The 19,440-nt window shown below is 40.7% G+C and overlaps 2 protein-coding genes across 3 annotated transcripts in view; one reads left to right on the plus strand and one right to left on the minus strand.

The window, feature by feature from the left end:
• The window catches only part of SRPX (sushi repeat containing protein X-linked), a 140,625-nt gene extending 132,235 nt beyond the window's left edge, over positions 1-8,390 (plus strand). For both annotated transcript variants that reach the window (XM_043895561.1, XM_043895562.1), the window contains one exon: positions 7,872-8,390. In XM_043895561.1, the coding sequence (XP_043751496.1) occupies positions 7,872-8,055 (184 nt within the window). In that variant the 3' untranslated portion in view covers positions 8,056-8,390. The remainder of the gene's footprint in view (positions 1-7,871) is intronic.
• A 1,301-nt stretch (positions 8,391-9,691) lies between these two features.
• SYTL5 (synaptotagmin like 5) overlaps positions 9,692-19,440 on the minus strand; it is a 171,210-nt gene continuing 161,461 nt past the window's right edge. The window contains exon 20 of the mRNA XM_043895558.1: positions 9,692-9,776. The gene's annotated coding sequence lies outside the window, so the exon portion shown is untranslated. The remainder of the gene's footprint in view (positions 9,777-19,440) is intronic.

Here is a 19,440-nt window from a genome sequence, read left to right on the forward strand (position 1 = left end):
TTTTTTTCCCAAGGAGCAAGCGTATTTGATTTTTGAGGCTGCAGTCACCATACACAGTTATTTTGGAGCCCAAGAAAATAAAGTCTGTCACTGTTTCTACTTTTTCCCCTTCTATTTGCCATGAAGTGATGGGACCAAATGCCAGGATCTTAGTTTTTTGAATGTTGAATTTTAACCCAGCTTTTTCACTCTCCTCTTTCACTGTCAGCCAGTCTCTTTAGTTCCTCTTTGCTTTCTGACATTAGGGTGGTGTTACCTCAGGTTGTTGATCTTTCTCGTGGCAATCTCGATATCAGCTTGAGCTTCATCTAGCCGGGCATTTTGCATGATGTACTCTGCATAGAAGTTAAATAAGCAGAGTGACAATATATAGCCTTGATGTATTCCTTTCCAATTTTGAACCAGTCCATTGTTCCATGTCTGGTTCTAATCATTGCTTCTTGACCTGCATACAGGTTTCTCAGGAGGCAGGCACAATGATCTGGTATTCCCATCTCTCTGAGAATTTTCCCCCAGTTTGTTGTGATCCACACAGTCAAAGGCTTAGAATAGTCAATGAAGCAAAAGTAGATGTTTTTCTTGAATTCCCTTGGTTTTTGTATGATCCAAGAGATGTTGGAAATTTGATATCTTGTCCTCTTTGTTTTCTAAAGAAAGCTTCTATGTCTGGAAGTTCATGGTTCACATACTGTGGCAGCCTAGCTTGAAGGATTTTCAGCATTATCTTGCTAGCATATGAAACGAGTGCAGTTGGACGGTAGTTTGAACATTCTTTGGCATTGCCCAAATTTTGGATTAGAAGGAAAACTGACCTTTTGCAGTCCTATGATCACTGCTGAGTTTTCCAAATTTGCTGGCATATTGAGTGCGGCACTTTCACAGCATCATCATTTGAAATAGCTCAACTGGAATTCCATCACATCCACTAGCTTTATTCGTAGTAATGATTCCAACAGCCCACTGGACTTCACAGTCCAGGATGTCTGGCTCTAGGGTAAGTGATCACACCCTTGTGGTTATCTGGGTCATTAAGACCTTTTTTGTACAGTTCTTCTGTGTATCCTTGCCATCTCTTCTTAATATTTTCTGCTTCTCTAATGTCCATACCGTTTCTGTCCTTTATTGTGCCCATCTTTGTATGAAATGTTCCCCTGGTATCTCTAATTTTCTTGAAGAGATCTCTAGTCTTTCCTGCTCTATTCTTTTCCTGTATTTCTTTGCAGTGTTAGTTTAAGAAGGTTTTTTTTTTTTTTAATCTCTCCTAACTATTATTTGGAGCTCTGCTTTCAGATGGGTATATCGTTCATTTTCTCCTTTGCCTTTTGCTTGTCTTCCTTTCAAAGCTATTTTTAAGGCCTCCTCATGAGACCATTTTGCCTTGTTACATATCTTTACTGGAGGATAGTTTTGGTCACTGCCTCCTGTACAATGTTATGAACATCCATTCACAGTTCTTCAGGCAATCTGTCTACCAGATCTAATCCCTTGAATCTGTCACTTCCACTGTAAGGGATTTGATTTAGGTCATACCTGAATGGCCTAGTGGTTTTCCTGTCTTTCTTCAATTTAAGTCTGTATTTTGCAGTAAGCAACTCATGATCTGAGCCACAGTCAGTTCTTTGTCTTGATTTTCGTACAATATACTACTGGAGAAAAGCGGAGAAATAGCTCTAGAAGAAATTAAAAGGCTGAGCCAAAGTGGAAACAATGCCCAGTTGTGGATGTGTCTGGGGCTGAAAGTAAAGTCGGATGCAGTAAAGAACCATATTGCATAGGAACCTGGAATGTTAGTTCCATGAATCGTCGTAAATTTAACGTGGTCAAACAGGAGGTGGCAAGACTGCACATCAACTTTTTAGGAATCAGTGATCTAAACTGGATGAGGATGGGCAATTTATATCAAATGACCACCATATCTACTGTTGGAAAGACTTTAAGATTTCTTATTAGTGTATAGAAATGCCTGAGATTTTCGTATATCCATTTTGTATCCAGAAGCTTTACTGAATTTGGTTTATTAATCTAACAGTATTTTGATGGAGTCTTTAGGGTTTTCTATATATAACATCATGAAATCCAGAAATACTGAGAGTTTTATTTTCCAATTTGGATGTCTTTTTTCTCTTTTTGTTGTGTACCAAGTCTGGCTAGGGCTAACAATAGCATGTTGAATCCAAGTGGCAAGAATGGGCATCCTTGTCTTGTTTCTGATCTTAGACGAAAAGCTTTTAGCTTTTTACCATCGAGTATAAACTTAGCTGTGGCCTTGTTTATATATGGGCTTTATGATGTCAAGGTTTGTTCCCACTATGCCCACATTGTTTAGAAAGTTTTTATCGTAAATGGAAGGTGAGTTTTGTCAAATACTTTTTCTGAAACTATTGGGATTATATGATTTTTAGCATTCATTTTATTAATATGGCATAACATGATGATTGGTAGATGTTGAATCATCTTTGCGTCTTGGAAATATAAATTTATGTTGAATTGTTTTATAAATGTTGAGTATATTTGCATTTGCGTTCACCAGGGATGTTGGCATGTAATTTTCTGGTGTCCTTGTCTGGTTTGGGTTACCAGAGAATGGTGACCTTATAAAGTGAGTTTTAACCTCCTCTCCTAGTTTTTGGAAGAGTTTGAAAAGGATTAGTATTACTTCTTCTTTGAATGAAGGTAGAATTCAGTTGTGTAACCATCTGGTCCTGGACTTTTATTTGTTGGGAGGTTTTTGATTAGTGATTCAATCTTCTTAATAGTAATTTGTTAATAGTTTCTATTTGTTCATAATTCAGTCTTGGAGGGTTGTATTTTTCTAGGAATTTATCCACTACTTCTCGGCTGTCAAATTTCTTGGCATATAAATTTTCACAGTAGTCTCTTGTTCTTTGCATATCTGTGGTATCAGTTATGAGTCTCCTCTTTCATTTCTGATTTATGTTTGAATCCAAACTGTCCCAGTGGGTCTATTAAGGGTTTTATGAATTTTACCTTTGTAAAGACCCACTTCTTGTTGCAGTGGTCTTTTCTATTGTCTTTTTTGTCTCTCCATTTATTTCTTCTCTGATCCTTATTATTTCCTAACTTTGGTTCTTTCTAGTTGTTTCAGATGTCAAGTTAGGTTTCTTTTGAGATGTTTGTTTTGATAAGTATTTATTGCCCTGAACTTCTCTCTCAGAACTGCTTTTGCTACATTTCATAAGTTATAGAATGTTTTATTTCCATTTTCATTTGACTAAATGTATTTTATTTCTATTTGAGTCACTTGTTGTCCACTAAAACACTGTTTAGTTGCCACATTATTTGTAAATGTTTCTATTCTTCTTATATTTGATTTTCTAAGTTTGATACATTATGATCAAAAAAGATGCTGGCTATGATTTTAATCATCTTGATTAAGGATCTATGCTGTACAATGTTCCATATGCACATGAAGAATAGATATTCTCTTGCTTTGGATGGGATGTTGTGTATTTCTCTATGAAATCCACAGTTTAATGTGTTTAAGGCTGTTCTGTTACTGAGCTTCCGTCTGGATATCTGTCCATTGTTGTAAGCTGCATATAAATGTCCCCTACTATCAGGGTCCTTGTACTTCTCCTTTTACGTCTGTTAATATTTGCTGTATATACACACACACACACACACACACACACACACACACATATATATATATACACATATATATATTTAAGTGTTGCTATGCTGGTTATATACATTTACAAATGTATAAATTCCATCCTCTCTCCTGGAATCAAACCGATGACCCCTGCATTGGGAACCAAACTCCTAACCACTACACCACCTAGGACTTCCCAAACATTAAGCTCCTTCTTTCATCCTTGCTCTGAGAAACAGAGGTATAAAACTAAAGAAGCTGCTTTGAATGATGGCTGACAGTATAGAGGGCAGGATAAGGTTGGGTAATAGAAATCTCCTTGCATTTGGAATTGTAATTACCTATTCTTGGACTGTGCTGTCCTGGAACACAAGGTTGGGTTAGTATGTTTTCATTGTTAGGAAAGATTTGGTGGACTTAAGAGACACAGAACCAGTTTCATGGGTGTGTGACCTATGCAACCACACAGGTCTCCACACTGAAAAGGGTCTTGTTTTTGGTGTAATGGTATGATGTTACCATCTTGACCTTGTTAATTTTTTCTGGCTTCCATTTCAACCTAAGTTTTTATTTGGCCTAAGTTTTTGTGACAGTTGTCTTTTTTATATTTAAATTTTAGTAAAATACAGTTGATTTACAATGTTGTGTGTTTCAGGTATACAGAAAAGTGATTCACTTACACATATGTATAAAAATATAAATATATATTTATTCAAGGAATATTTTCTCATACAGGTTATCACAGAATATTGAGTAGAGATTTCTGTGCTATACAGTAGGTCCGTGTTGGTTATCTATCTATCCTATATGTTTCTCTATTTTTATATAGAAGAACATATATATTCCTCTGTTTCTTCATTTTAGTTGGCTCTCTGTTGGTTTCTATGCATTAGTTGCAACGGGCACTTCTAGTCTTGAAGGACTGGCCCCAGGTAGGAGATGAACCCTAGTTTCTCTCGCAAACCTTTGTGATTGTCCAAGGAGCTTATTTTATTTTCAGTAGTTCCCAATGTTTGAGGGTGTGCCAAGACTTGATAATGCTCCAAAGGAGAGGATCAGTGAGCACCTAGATTGGAAGGCAGACCTGCAGGCAGCAGCTTTTGGAGTATGCAGACACAGTCCTGAGGGACTGCAAGCAAAAGGCCCTGTTGGCCACCAGAGTCATGGGGGTGGAAGGGTGGTAGAAGGTACCTGCTGGCTTTAGTAAGGCAGAAAGAACACAGGAAAATGTCTATCCTTGGTGGACCATGGAGGTGGCAGTCGGCCAGAAAAAGAGGTAAGAGATGGTTTCTGCTGGCTTTCACCCAGTAGAGGGAGTTTGAAAATTGCTCACACCAAAAAAAAAAAAGAAAGAAAGAAAGAAAATTGCTCACACCAACATACCCCTGGCCCCTCAGTCTGCTTACTTAAGATTATCAAATGAGCCTATTCACATAAAGTGTGGGTACTTTTAAATGGATGCTTCTACACTGTGTCTTGGGGTGCATTAGTCTTCCCTTCAAGAACTGTTTGAGTTTGTGACAGCTCAGCAGCTCTCGTGGGTATGAGCCCCACTGGTTTGGAGAGGTATTTGGGGGGTTGTCTCTCTGCGTCAGGTCTTAAATGCTGGAGAACCTGCTGTGGGAGAAGAACTGTCTACTGCTCAGGGGGAAACTCCAGGTTATGAGTGCCCTCCTGACTGCTGGTCCCCACACATGGGTGGGGGCTGTGACTGGAGATATTGCTGGGGTTTTGGCCAAGATTGTCTCTCAGCCTTTTATACCTACTTTGATGTGATTTCCTTCTCATTTTCCTGATATGCAAAAGTCACTCTCCTAGTTTTTAGGTTTTTTTCCTGGGGAAACTGCTCCTTATGTAGATTTGGTGTGTCAGTGGGAAGAGGTAAGTTCAGACTCTTCCTACACTAGGATTTTGAACTGAAACCTCCCTTAGTGTTTTGTCTAGTTCTCTAGAACTTGCTCTGAAATTCATATCAACCCAATATTTGAGTAACTCTGGAATATTGCTGGTACCATCCCTCATCCTGTAGGATGTCTTACCTCCAAAATGTCGGTGGTTTCCTAGCCATGGTGGGATGCATTTCTATACCTGTTGGTAGCCTGCTGATCTGACCCATGGCAGTTTTCCCTCTTAATATTCTGTGTCAATCAAGGCACAAGGCCCACAGGATGAAAGTGTGTGGTAGCAGCAGATGGTGGCACCATGGGGGATTTCTGTCCTAACTTAAGTACTGTAACAGCAAATACTCCAATTCTATATTGGTCACCCTTTGCCATCAGCTCCAGCCACCACAACAGTGCCTAGTTCCTACAACAGTGCCTAGTTCCTTTTTCCTTCCAAACGTACTTCTCTCTTGTTTCCTATTCTGTTCTTCTTTTTAAATCTCCCTTTACTGTTAGCAGTTTAGCTACTATGTGTACCTATATACCTATGTGCATGTATGGGGAGATAAAGACAGGTAGGTGTGTATCACTTGTGTCCAACTTTTTGAGACCCTATGGACTGTAGCCCCCCAGCCTCCTCTGTCCATGGAATTGTCCAGGCAAGAATAACTGGAGTGGGTTGCTATTTCCATCTCCAGGGGATCTTCCTGACCCAGGGATCGAACCTGTGTTTCTTACATCCCTTGCATTGGCAGGTGTGTTCTTTACAACTAGCATCACCTGGGAAACCCCTAATTAGTCTTCTTTTTAAAGATGCAGAGAAGTTTAGTTCTCCATTCTAACATCACTTTCATGCTCAAGATTTAAATGTTCCCAAACTCATTAATGCACTTCTTGAGGTCATCTACTCCCAAGTTCCCCTCTTACCACCACGAGAAACCATGGGAGATATGGTAATGCTGTCTTTTATTTCTACTCACTAGAAGTGGACAGAGCAGCCTGGCAGGCCACAGTCCATGGGGCCGCAAATAGTCGAACATGACTAAGCAACACACACACACACACAAGTGGATGAACAATTTAGTTTCCCACTGGGGTAAAATAGAAATTATTCTCATCTCTCCTGCAACTCACTATTAAAAGCCAGAATAGGGACTTCCCTGGTGGTCCAGTGGTTAGGACTCTGTACTTCCACTGCAGGGAGCACAGGTTCAGTCCCTGGTTGGTGAACGGAGATCCTGTATGGCTCAGCCAAAAAAAAAAAAAGACAATAAAGTATAGTCAGCTCAGATTTTGAATAATGATTTTTTTCCTTAATCTATTTGTTTGCGGAAAAAAAATAGTCACTTTAAACCCATATGGCAGAATACTCTATCTTGAGATTGTGTGTGAGACAGTCTCTTCTCCAGATTTTGTTGTGTAGCTGAGTGGGCTCGTCCCCCCACCCCAAACTCATCTCTTTGTTTGCTTTCCCTGGCTTTTTTCATCTAAACAGGTTTCTAATGAAATACATTATTTTATACATTTGAAATTCTAATGGGGTAGAACAGAAAAAACAGGCCCTTGAAACCACTTCAAATGCTTTTTGAAATTACTTGATGTATTAAAAAAAAAAAACTAATCAACCAAATGAATAAAACTAGGGTGAAGAGCAAGTTCTGTCCTGTCTTATGCAGTTGTGAGCTAGATGGGCCACAGCTGGAATGTTTGGAACATAATTTCAATTAGCTTCACCTAGACTTGGCAACTACACCACCACCAGGCCAGGATTGTTCAACCACGGCATTGTGGACATTTTCGTGAGTAGCGGGCTGTTCTGTGCATTGTAGGATGGCAGGCAGCAGCCCTGGCTTCCTACCATTAGAGGCCAGTTGCACCCATCACACATGGTGAACACCAAAGCTGTTCATACAGAACCTAATGTCCCCTGGGGGCCAAAATCACCCCTGCTGATAACCAGTGGCTCTAGTGCATCTATGATTGTGCAAACCTCATCTGCAAATAGGGGTTGACGCCAATATAATACAAAAAATTGTTAGCATTGTTGAACATGCCTTAAAGCAACTATTGGTACATAGCACCATTGCAGGTCTAAAGTCTTCCTGCCCATTACAGTCTAAAGCTGTCCTACGCAACCTGTCGAGTGAATGCAGCTTCTAATTCAGTAGGTTGGGTGGGGGGTGGTGCCTGGTATTCTCCATTGTTAACAAGTTCCCATGCAATGTACCACACTTTGAGAGGTAAAGACCTAAAGGATAATTCAGTCCTTTGTGATATTAAGCCTTTCTGCACACACAGGTTCACTCTAGGACTCTAGTTGGTTCACCAGTCCTTGGGAAGACAATTCTGACCTAGTCTTCTCTTTGTCCTAGGCTGTTGCTGCGAATTCCACTCTATTCCTTCAGCATAGTGGTACTGGATAAACATGGCGTGGACAAGGAGCGCTACGTCTCCCTGGTGACGCCTGTGGCCCTCTTCAACCTGATCGACACTTTCCCCCTGAGAAAAGAGGAGATGGTCCTGCAAGCAGAAATGGGCCAGACCTGTAACACCTGATGGGCTGTGGCTTCTCTCAGTGTGCCTCTTCTCGCTACATCGAGCTACACGCACAGAAAGGCCTGAAATATATCCTTGATGTACAGATTTTTATTTGTAATTTTTAAAGTCTATTTTATTATTATAAGCTTTCTTGGCACTTAAAAATTTTACACTGCTTTTTGTACTTTGTACCAAAAACTGAATATACTTACTCTCTTAATTCCATCATGGCTGGTTACTTTGGTAAACTAGAAACTACAACTATATACAGGCTTCCCATGCATTTATACAGTGTGACAAGTACGTATCTTCTGTTTTATATAAAACTTACTAATAAAATATTTTAGAGCAAATGCACTAAAAATCATTTTTTTCCCAAGCAGTAGCCATACTTGCTCAGTGTAGTCACAGGTCTTCAGACTGCAATTATGGGTGTTTTACGAATGGAAAAATTAGTCTCAGGAGGAGTTCAGTTGAGCTGAGAGAGCTGAACTTTCAAGTGTCAGAGGAGCCCCTAAAGCAACAAGCTGGCAATGAAAGAGGTAAGACTTTTGTCACTGTGCTGCTATAAGCAAGAAGCTAAAACTGGAGCTTCCATCTTCTATGTTTCCATCTGCAGTCTCTCCAGTGGACCAGTGTTCACCAGATGAAAGCTCAGGCGGGTCACAAAGACATGAGGTTGTCACACTGTTGAGGGAGACCCAGCTCTGGGAGCTTTATGGACGCTGGGGTCATGGAAGGACGAGCAGCTAGGAGTGGGAAAGTACTGGATCCTGAATTGGAGGAAAAATGTCTCCCAGCTTCTCTCCCTTCCTCCTGTAAGGCCCCAGGAGAGGAACGTGGAGACCTCTGCTCAAGGCCTCAGAGACCTAGGAATGAAGTCATTTATGTGATAGGACACTTCGTCCTTGACTACAGTTCCAGCCACTGGCTGTGATTCATTATTCACACCACCAGTCTGTGTGGGCAAGCAGCTTTCCCTCATGAGGCCTTCCAAGGGAAGTATTTGCCTAAGGTCAGGCCTGAAAAACCATACTTTTAAAACTAGGAGTTGGACTCTCTCAACTCTCATAAGCAAACCCTGATCCAAACTGACATTCTGAAACTGAAGGGAAGATTTCAATCAGTCAATTCCTGAACAACTAACTAAATCAATGACGGAGAGTCCAAATTCCAACCTGGAGGTTTAAACTTAGAAGCAGATTTGACACTTTTGAACATTCGACAGTGATGGCTATCCGGTGAATAGGTTTATATTTCATTTACAAATGATTTTTCCCCTAGTAGCTGCTCTTTGACCTCTGTCTTCCTCAGATATATCTATCAGATAAAAGGTCAACGACATGATTGGGAAAGGAAGATTAACCAATGGCGAGTATGTGAAGCCATGACCATTTCAAAAGATCACTTGTCACAATTCAGTAAATGTATCAGCCCACATTAAAGCTCTCCTGTCTCCTATTAAAGCCAGCCTGTGCCCTTTGCCCCATACCTGAAAGATCCAAGGCTTGAAGATGGGCTGATTTTTAAGGAGCTGCTCAGATTTCTTCAAGTCTTCTGTTCTATTCTATTCCAGACATTTTGCCTAATGAGATGTAGACTGTTTGAAGAATGAGTACACTGTGGTATGTCATGGTACGTGAATCTTACCTTTTTCTTTCCTCCCCTCTAACTTGTAGTTGGACATCCATAAATAAACGAAAGAACCTCTGCACAGGCCAGCGAAGAAATCCATCCATCTGTGCACACGAAAGTGAGTAGATAGGAGCTCAGAAGAGGCTACTGAGGTAAAGGCAACTGCAAAAGCAGCAGCGGCAACACCAGTGGTGACCTCTCTAGCAAAGGAAGTGAAACGGGGTGAGGGAAAGTCTGACAGGCCATGGGGGCTACAGCTGGAGGCTCCCCTTGCTCTTCAGCAACATCCGGCATAGCTGAAGTGAGACATCCACAGTTGTGGGGAGGGAGAGGGAAGAAGGCAGACCAAGGGAACTGGAGGAATGTATCTCCTGTTGTCTGCCCTGAGATGCCTGTAAAAGATGCCCACCACCCCGTACTTGAAGATGCCCCCCACCAGGCCATGGGCATCCAAAGCCCTCACTATGAACACATCTCACATTCTGCTGCCACCTTTTTAAAAAAGTTTTCCCCACCATTGTTTTTTTCCCTATGTACACTCCCTACCCTAGTAGGGAGTTGATTCCGCTAATGAGGACTAAAACTTTTGCTATAGCGCCACCTTCTGGAAAGCAGAAGGAAGGCTCTTAACTACTAATCTGAAAGGAAGTAAACAAAATCTTACCTAAATAAGAAAGGTGCTCCCTATGACAAACAAGGCAGCAGAGGCTCTCAAACACTATGAAAGAAAAAACTCATAGTAACATGGTATCACAAAAAGATGACAGTTCTCCAGCAACTGAGGCCAAAGATATATAATATTGCAATCTAACAAAGAAATCAAAACAGCACTTCTGTGAATTCAGGAATAAAATGAACGAACAGGACTATTTCACCAAAGAGACTGCGATTCTATAAAGAGTTGAGAAATAAGAAAAAAATGTATCAGAAAGCAGTTGAAATAGAGATCAGATGGGAAAGAGAATAAATAAGCTTGAGGATTGGAATTTAGAAATGAGTATAAAAAGGAGAAAGTTAAGATTAATGGGTATACCAGAAGAAGAAGAAAGGGAGAAGCAGGCAGAGGGCTTAAAGTAATAGTAGCTGACAACTTCCCAAATCTGGACAAGGAACTGTATTTACAAGTCCCCGGAGCTAATAGAACCTTATCATCTCAATGCAAAAAGACTTTCTCCAGGACACATTATAATAAAACTGTCAAAAGTCAATGAAAAAGGATTTCAAAGGCAGCTAGGTAAAAGATGAGAGTAGCCCACAAAGGACCACCCTCCCATATTAGGGTATATTAGATACTCAGTCGTGTCTGACATTTTGCGTCCCTATGGACTGTAGCCTGCCAGGCTCCTCTGTCCATGAGATTCTCCAGGCAAGAATATTGGAATGGGTTGCCATTTCCTTCTCCAGGGCATCTTCCAATCCAGGGATCGAACCAGGGATCTACCTGCATTGCAGGTAGATTCTTTACCACCTGAGCCACCAGTGAAGCTGAATTAGTGTGGGTTTCTCAGAAGAAGCTACAGGCCAGGAGAATCTGGAATAACATGAAACTTCTAGAATAAAATATAGGGAATAAGCTTCCTGATACTAGACTTGGCAATGATGTTTTTTTTCTGGCATGGCACCAAAAGGACAAACAACAAAAGCAAAATCATCAAACTCAAAAACTTTTTCACAGCAAATAATCAAATATTTGCGAATCACAGAGCTGATATGAGATTAATATCCAAAATACATAAAGAACTTATTCAACTCAATAGCACAATACCAAACTAAGTGGACAGAAAATCTGATAGACATTTTTCCAAAGAATACATCAAAATGGCCAAGAGGCACATGACAAGATGCTCAGTTCACTATTCCGCAGGAAAATCCAGATCAAAACAACAAATAGTTATCTCATACCTGTTAGAATGCCTGTCGTCAAAGGAGACAGAGACAACACATGCTGGTGAGGATGTGGTGAAAGGGAATTAGTCCAACCACTATGGAAAAATATGAAGGTTCCTCAAAAAAATTAAAAATAGATCCATCATATAATCCAATAACCCCCCTTCCATGTATTTACCCAAAGGAAATGAAAACAGGATTTTGAAGAGATAATAGGCACACCCATGTTTATTGCAGAATTAACAACTATAGCCAAGATATGAAAATAAGCCACATGCCTATCAACAGATGAATGGAAAAAAGATGTGGCATGTATACATAATGGAATACTATGCAGCCATGAGAAAGGATGATATCCAGCTCTCTGTGACAACATGAATAGACCTTGAGCATATTATACCAAGGAAGAGAAACCAGAGAAAAATAAGTACTGCGTGATATCACTTATATGTGGAAATTTAAAAAGTCAACCATGTAAAGTCTAGAGTAAAATGGTGATTACCAGTGGGTGGAGCATAAAACTGATGTTGTTTAAGGGCACAAACTTGTAATGAGTAGTAAATAAACCATAGACATTTAATTCACAGTATAATGAATACAGACAAATAATATATACTAAAATTATATAAAGTGATAAATACTGCTACAATGGCAATCATATTGCAATATTTAAATATAATAGCACCTTAAATCCACAAAATGCTATATGTCAGATTTGTTCAATAAAAAATAAGTACATAGATGCACGCATGCATCTGTATACATACCCTACAACAAATTTTGGGGCCATTTCAAAACAATAGGCTGTCTTCTAGAGGACTGGGTGCTCACAGCAAATCTTACAGGATATGTCTATGTGCCTTTTGGACCCCAGAAAAACAATCCTCAGTTATGCCTGGTCACACCGTTTGGCACAGCAGCACCCTTACAAATGTGCATGCATGTGTGTGTGTATAATGAAGGCGCAGGCCATTAAATTGGCTGAATTCAGACTCTGCTTTGGTAGATAGCAGCTGGAGTCTCAGTTCAGTTCTTTTAAAGTTCACTGGGCTACTTGGCACCTGCCCCCCACTCCTCACCTGCATATGAGTGGCACAGTGATCTGTGAGAAACGCAGGTTTACACATAGAATCAGGAGCTCCCCTTCTTGCTCCCTATCTTTGGCTATCTCCTTTCTGAGATTTCCCTTCTGACTTCTCAGTTGCCATGGTCGCTCTTTCCATCTCTGGTGGCTCTTCAAACCATTTAAGACTATCTTCAGTAAAGCCTCCTCCCTAAGACCAGCCTGGTGCACACAGCAACCAGCCCTTACACAAAACCCAGCAGACCCTGATGACTCACCTAGTATACGTGCCCTCTTCCATCTGATGACTGCCCTCCAGTATCTGCCTGCATTTTGGTCACTCTCCCAGTTCCTGCAGGTAGCTATTTTGTATATTTTGTCCACATATAATTGTTTGTGGGAGGCAGGTCTAGTAGGAGCTGCTGGCTAGCGAAGGCTGAACCAGAAGGTGAAAGAATCTAGGCCATTCTCAGAGAACTGCAGATTTCATCTCTACAGGCCTTCAATGCCGGGACTTCAACTTAGATGAATGCAGTGGGGAATGAAGGAGGAAAAAAAGGCAATGAGATCATCTAAAGCACATTGAAAATAAGATTAATGACTGACATGCTGGTAACCATATTGCGCATCTGTCTATTCATGCATTGAAAATTACCCCAAAGCTTAGTGACGTCACAAGAAACGTTTATTCTCTCTCACATTGTGGGTCATGGATTTGAGAGCAGCTTAGTCGAACAATTCCAGTTTGTACACTCTCACGAGGCTGCAGTCACGTGAAGGCTTGGTGGCTGGAGGATCCACTTCCATGGAGACTCACTCACATGACTGGCAAGTTGGTATTGGTTGTTGGAAGAGGCCTCTATTATTCCCTACATGAGCCTCTTGAGTGGCATGAGTGTTCTCATAACATGGTGGTGGCTTCTTCCAGTGGAAGTGATCCAAGAGAGAACAAAGTAGAAGTGACAATATCTTTTATGACCTAGCCTCAGGAGACGCAGTTACTTCCAAGGAATCCTAGACCTCACACACGTCAGCCCTATTCAGTGAGGGAAGGGGATATATAAGTGTATGGATACCAAGAGGTGAGGATCATGGTGGGGAGAGACAATTTGAAGGCTGGCTTCTACAGCATCTAAACACTTTTATATTAGAGAATCATTCGGTGATCTTTAGGATAGGGGTAGTGTGGTCAATAATGTAGATAGGTCTGCTTAATATGTAGTCAACCCTTTTTAGCATGCAGATGAAGAAAGACAAATTATATTCCCCAGATTCCACTGCAGCTGTAGTTTGATGAAAACTATCAGGCAAGGGAGGTGGGGGTGAGAGATGGAGTGGTAGTATGGGGTTAGCATATGTAAGCTATTTTATACAGGATGGATAAGTAACAAGGCCCTACTGTATAACACAGGAACTATATTCAATAGAAACCATAATGGAAAAGAGTTTGAAAAAGAAATTAACACAACATTGTAAATCAACTCTACTTCAATAGAAAATTGAAAAACGAAACAGATTCCATCAGTCCCATGCACTCAAAGTGTGACTTGGTTTTGAAACTAAATCAATGTGTGGAAAGAGAAAAATGCAGAGCATGGACATTATTCTAGACTGTGGCTGAGACAGTGTGGTTTTTTGCCAATAACTGATGGCAGCTTTTTAATTGGGACCATGATTTCTTGATGGTGGCAAGAATGGAATGGTTCTAGAACAAGCAAATCTACTAGTACCTTCTCAATCTGGTAGGCAAATTCCTGATTTTCTGGTTTCTTGGCAGCTCCTTTGGCAGTCCCAAGTGGCTTGGGGAGGTGTTCACCAAGTTCAGCATACAGCCTATTTCTTCATCCTTCACCTCTAGATGATGAGGAATCCTTTCTGTTTAGCTGAAATAGATTCTATTTTCTGAAACTTGATCTTGAGTGATACTGATAGCAAAATAAAAATTGTAGTCTTCAAACACTGGACTTGTTGGACTTGACTTCCTTGAAATTCAATAGTTAACAGAGATATTTAAGTACCTCTTGGAAAAATATCTTATAAGCCATACTGAAACCAGTCAGCACAAATGAGCATTTATTTGTCAGCAATGCTTCATCATCCAGTTAGAGGACGAGAGATGGCATGTTAGAGAACTGATCTAGGGGTGGAGGGTTGTGCTAAAGGTGTGGTGAAAGGACAAGGGTGAGCGAGGTATATTGTAGGACTGAGAAAATGTGATGACCAACGACCTGGATCAGTCTGAAAAGAAATAAGGACAGCAACAGCACTAATATATTGAACAAATATATGGAAGGGCTGGTGATCCCCAGGTGGTTGAAGATTGAATGTAGTCAATAAAAGATAAGCGGCATTTAGAAAATAGGTGATGACAGAGAATGGAGGAAAACATCCTTGGAATTGTGATGTTAGAGAGGTGGATGGGTTGTCCATATGATAAGTCCTCTTGGCAAGATTGAAGACAGAGAAGATAAATGAGATTCAAGTTCCAAAGGCTTATGTAAGCGTGGAGAACTGAATGTAATGTAGATAGGTGGTTGTAAGGGGAGGTGATGGAAGTCATATGTTAGGAGGCAGGAATCTCAGAGAAAGTCTTTTGCTTAGGTTAGGTTAAAAATGAAGAATTAGAAAGGACAGTGGAGAATTGGAATGATAATGACAGTGCCTCTCAACCAACAAATACTGAAGTATGGAACAAAGAACAATATCCTCTAGGAAAAGTGATGCAGGATAAAGTCAGGATTTACTCAGGATTGTCCTGAAAAGATACCAAAGATATAGGAAGACTAATTTACTATGAAGTGTGTGTGTGTGCGCATGCACATGTGTGTGCGTGCCCACACATGGTAGTGGACCGGAAGGCATCAAAGAAAGTCTGGGGGAAGAGTTCAGCCAGGGAACACTCACAGCAGTATGAGAATGACAGGACAAAGGAAGACTAGTGAGAAGATTGGTAAGACATCTCAGGCTTATAACTGAAGGATTATAGAAATAAGCATGGATGAATCTGACAGCTTTGATGTTCCCATTTTAGGGTACAATGCTTTGGTGCCAGAAGTGACCCACACAGTAATTTCCAAGTATTTCATCCCAGACTCCAAGGCAGGAAGAGCCAGGGCCCTACCAAGGCCAGAATGAACCTATGGTGAGGGCTGGGCCCAGCTCTTCCTGTTTCAGGGTCTAAGAAAGGTTACACGAGTCATCATGAGTTGTCACAAGAAAGTGACAGGATTCCATAGTACAGCTGACCCTTGAACTACATAGGGGCTAGGGGTGTTGACACACACAGTTCAAAATCCATATATAACTTTAAAGTGGGAAAGTGGGCCCCTGTGTCTGTGGTTCTGCATCCCTGGATTCAACCTACCTCAAACCATTTAGTTCTTTAGTATTTGCTATTGAAAAAAACACATATATTTGGATGCACACAGTTCAAATCCATGTTGTTCAAGGGTCAACTGCAGTTGGTTCCATCTGTGGGGCAGGAAAACTCAAAAGGGATCCTGAGACATCTCCTTACTGTTAAAAGGTAGGAATGGTTTCAGAGGTAACAGGTAATATTTTGTCTTAAGTGAAGATAAGGATCTCCTGCAAATCAATAATAAAATATAAATAACAAAATAGTGAAAGATTTAATCAGTTCAAAAAGAAGACATATGAATGGTCAATAGCATATGAAAAGATGTTCAACATCTTTAGTCATCAGGGAAATGAAGAATGAAAACTACAATAAAATACGTTTGAGTGGACTTCCCTGCTGGTCCAGTGGTTAAGAATCATCCTGCCAATGCAGGGGACACAGTTTGGATCCCTGGGCCAGGAAGATCCCACAGGCCGCAGTGCAACTAAGCCCATGCATTACAACTACTGAGCCTGTGATTCGCAACAAAAGAAGCCACCACAATGAGAAGCTCCTGAACCACAACTAGAGAGTAGCTCCCACTCTCCACATCTAGAGAAAAGCCTATGTGCAACAACAATGTCCCAGCACAGTCTAAACAAACATATATTAAAAAAAAACTTTTGAGTGGTTAAAATTTTAAAAAGACTAAGTGTTGATCAGAGGTAGAACAACTGCAACTCTCATACACTGCAGGTAGGAGTGTGAAGTGGTAAAAGTACTTTAGAAAAATGGTAAATTCTTATACAACTTCCCTATGACCCAACAGTCTCACTCCCTGGTATTTATTTATTTATTTTTTTTTAAAATTTTTTTATTAGTTGGAGGCTAATTACTTCACAACATTTCAGTGGGTTTTGTCATACATTGATATGAATCAGCCATAGATTTACACTTATTCCCCATCCCGATCCCCCCTCCCACCTCCCTCTCCACCCGATTCCTCTGGGTCTTCCCAGTGTACCAGGCCCGAGCACTTGTCTCATGCATCCCACCTGGGCTGGTGATCTGTTTCACCATAGATAGTATACATGCTGTTCTTTTGGGAACAAAAAATGCATATACACTAAAAGGCTTTAAGCTTTACTCATCATAACCCCTACTGGAAATGGCCCAAGAGAATGTATAAACCAGCAAGACAGAATAAAATTCAGCAGTAAAAACAATAAACTACTGATATGTGTGACATTCAAAATCATCTGGAATGAAAGCTTGACCCAAATGAGCACACATTGTATAATTCCATTTATATGAAATTTGCAAACAGACACAACTAGTCTGTAGTGACAGAAATCAGCACAACAGTGATTTCATCCATTGGGGAGAAACTGATTGGAAGGAAGCATAAGGGAAACATCACGGGGTGTAAGAATGTTCCGTCTTGATAGGGATGTGGGTTACATGGATGTATACAGCACAAGCTGGAGTCAAGATTGCCGGGAGAAATATCTATAAACTCAGATATGTAGATGACACCACCCTTATGGCAGAAAGCGAACAAGAACTAAAGAGCCTCTTGATGAAAGTGAAAGAGGAGAGTAAAAAGGTTGGCTTAAAGCTCAACATGCAGAAAACTAAGACCATGGCATCTGGTCCCATTACTTCATGGCAAATAGATGGGAAAACAGCAGAAATAGTGGCAGACTTTATTTTTGGGGGCTCCAAAATCACTGCAGATGGTGATGGCAGTCATGAAATTAAAAGATGCTTACTGCTTGGAAGTAAAGCTATGACCAACCTAGACAGCAGTCTTAAAAATCAGAGACATTACTTTACCAACAAAGGTCTGTCTAGTCAAGGCTATGGTTTTTCCAGTAGTCATGTATGGATGTGAGAGTTGGACTATAAAGAAAGCTGAGCGCCGAAGAATTGATGCTTTTGAACTGTGGCATTGGAGAAGACTCTTGAGAGTCCCTTGGACTGTAAGGAGATCCAACCAGTCCATCCTAAAGGAGATCTGTCCTAAATATTCATTGGAAGGACAGATGTTGAAGCTGAAACTCCAATACTTTGGCCACCTGATGCGAAGAACTGACTCATTGGAAAAGACCCTGATGATGGGAAAGATTGAAGGTGGGAGGAGAAGGGGACGACAGAGGATAAGGTGGTTGGATGGCATCACCAAATCAATGGACATGAGTTTGAGTAAACTCCGGGAGTGTGATGGACAGGGAGGCCTGGCGTGCTGCAGTCCATGGGGTTGCAAAGAGTCGGACACGACTGAGTGACTGAACTGACACAGCTTTCAAAACACATCCAACCCTACACTTTAAATATGTGCATTTCATCATAGGTAAATTATGCTTCAATTAAAAATTTGAGTAAAAAGATAAAGGAATAAATTAGTTACCCTGAAGAAAGAGCTAGTAAAGGCTAACTGAATACCAAAAACACAATAACGATTAATGTCAACTGGAACTGTAAGTCCACACCGATGTAAATGGTCAAAAAGCAGAAAGCATCCTTTAGAAAGACATATATAATGATGTGAATTAATCACAAAATGCCAGTGTGAGCCAAGGATGTTGGATAGATGACTAACTACCAAAGAGGAAGGGGTAAACTGTGAGAAGATTATGTTAGCCCAACATCAGAAGCACATAGATAGAACAATATTAGGTGGGAATCAGTATGAGGATTGTGGGAAAATAGTTTATAGAACACTGCACAGCTAGAGGAGGACACATTTTTCAATGACCTGGTATTGACTCTGTTGTGTCCCTACAGATCAGGACACGACCTGTTGATCTTGGTTCAAATATGAGAGAAGACAATAACTCCATTTCATTTCACAGCAGTGCAGCTTATACCACACTACCTCTCCTTGATGATGATTATAAATCTGGAAAAATACAGGAAAAAAAAGTCACCTGAGTTCATTGGATTTCGACCAAAAACAGGCAAAAATTAGAGAAGATACGACCCTCAAAGAATGAAGCACACTGGATGAAGCATACACATTTAGCTGGCTTTTACTCTGAAGCCTCCTTCATTTGCTTGGTGCATTGGACATGGAACTCAAGCAGAAGGCTGCAGTCTTAATTGGGCCAAGGCTCCATCAGAGGGCAGATAGAATGAAAACCACCACCACAAAAAACTAACCAAACTGATCACGTGGACCACAACCTTGCCTAACTCAGTGAAACTATGAGCCATGCCATGTAGGGCCACCCAAGATGGACAGGTCATGGTGGAGAGTTCTGATGAAACGTGGTCCACTGGAGAAAGGAATGGCAAACCACTTCAGCATTCTTGCCTTGAGAACCCCATGAATAGTATGAAAAGGAAAAAGGATATGACAGTGAACGATGAATCCCCCAGGTCAGTAGGTGTCCAATATGCTACTGGAGAAGAGAGGAGAAATATCTTCAGAAGGAATGAAGAGGCTGAGCCAAAGTGGAAACAACACCAAATTCTAGAT

Source organism: Cervus elaphus, chromosome X, assembly GCF_910594005.1.
Source record: "Cervus elaphus chromosome X, mCerEla1.1, whole genome shotgun sequence".
In the NCBI taxonomy this organism is placed as follows: Eukaryota; Metazoa; Chordata; class Mammalia; order Artiodactyla; family Cervidae; genus Cervus; species Cervus elaphus.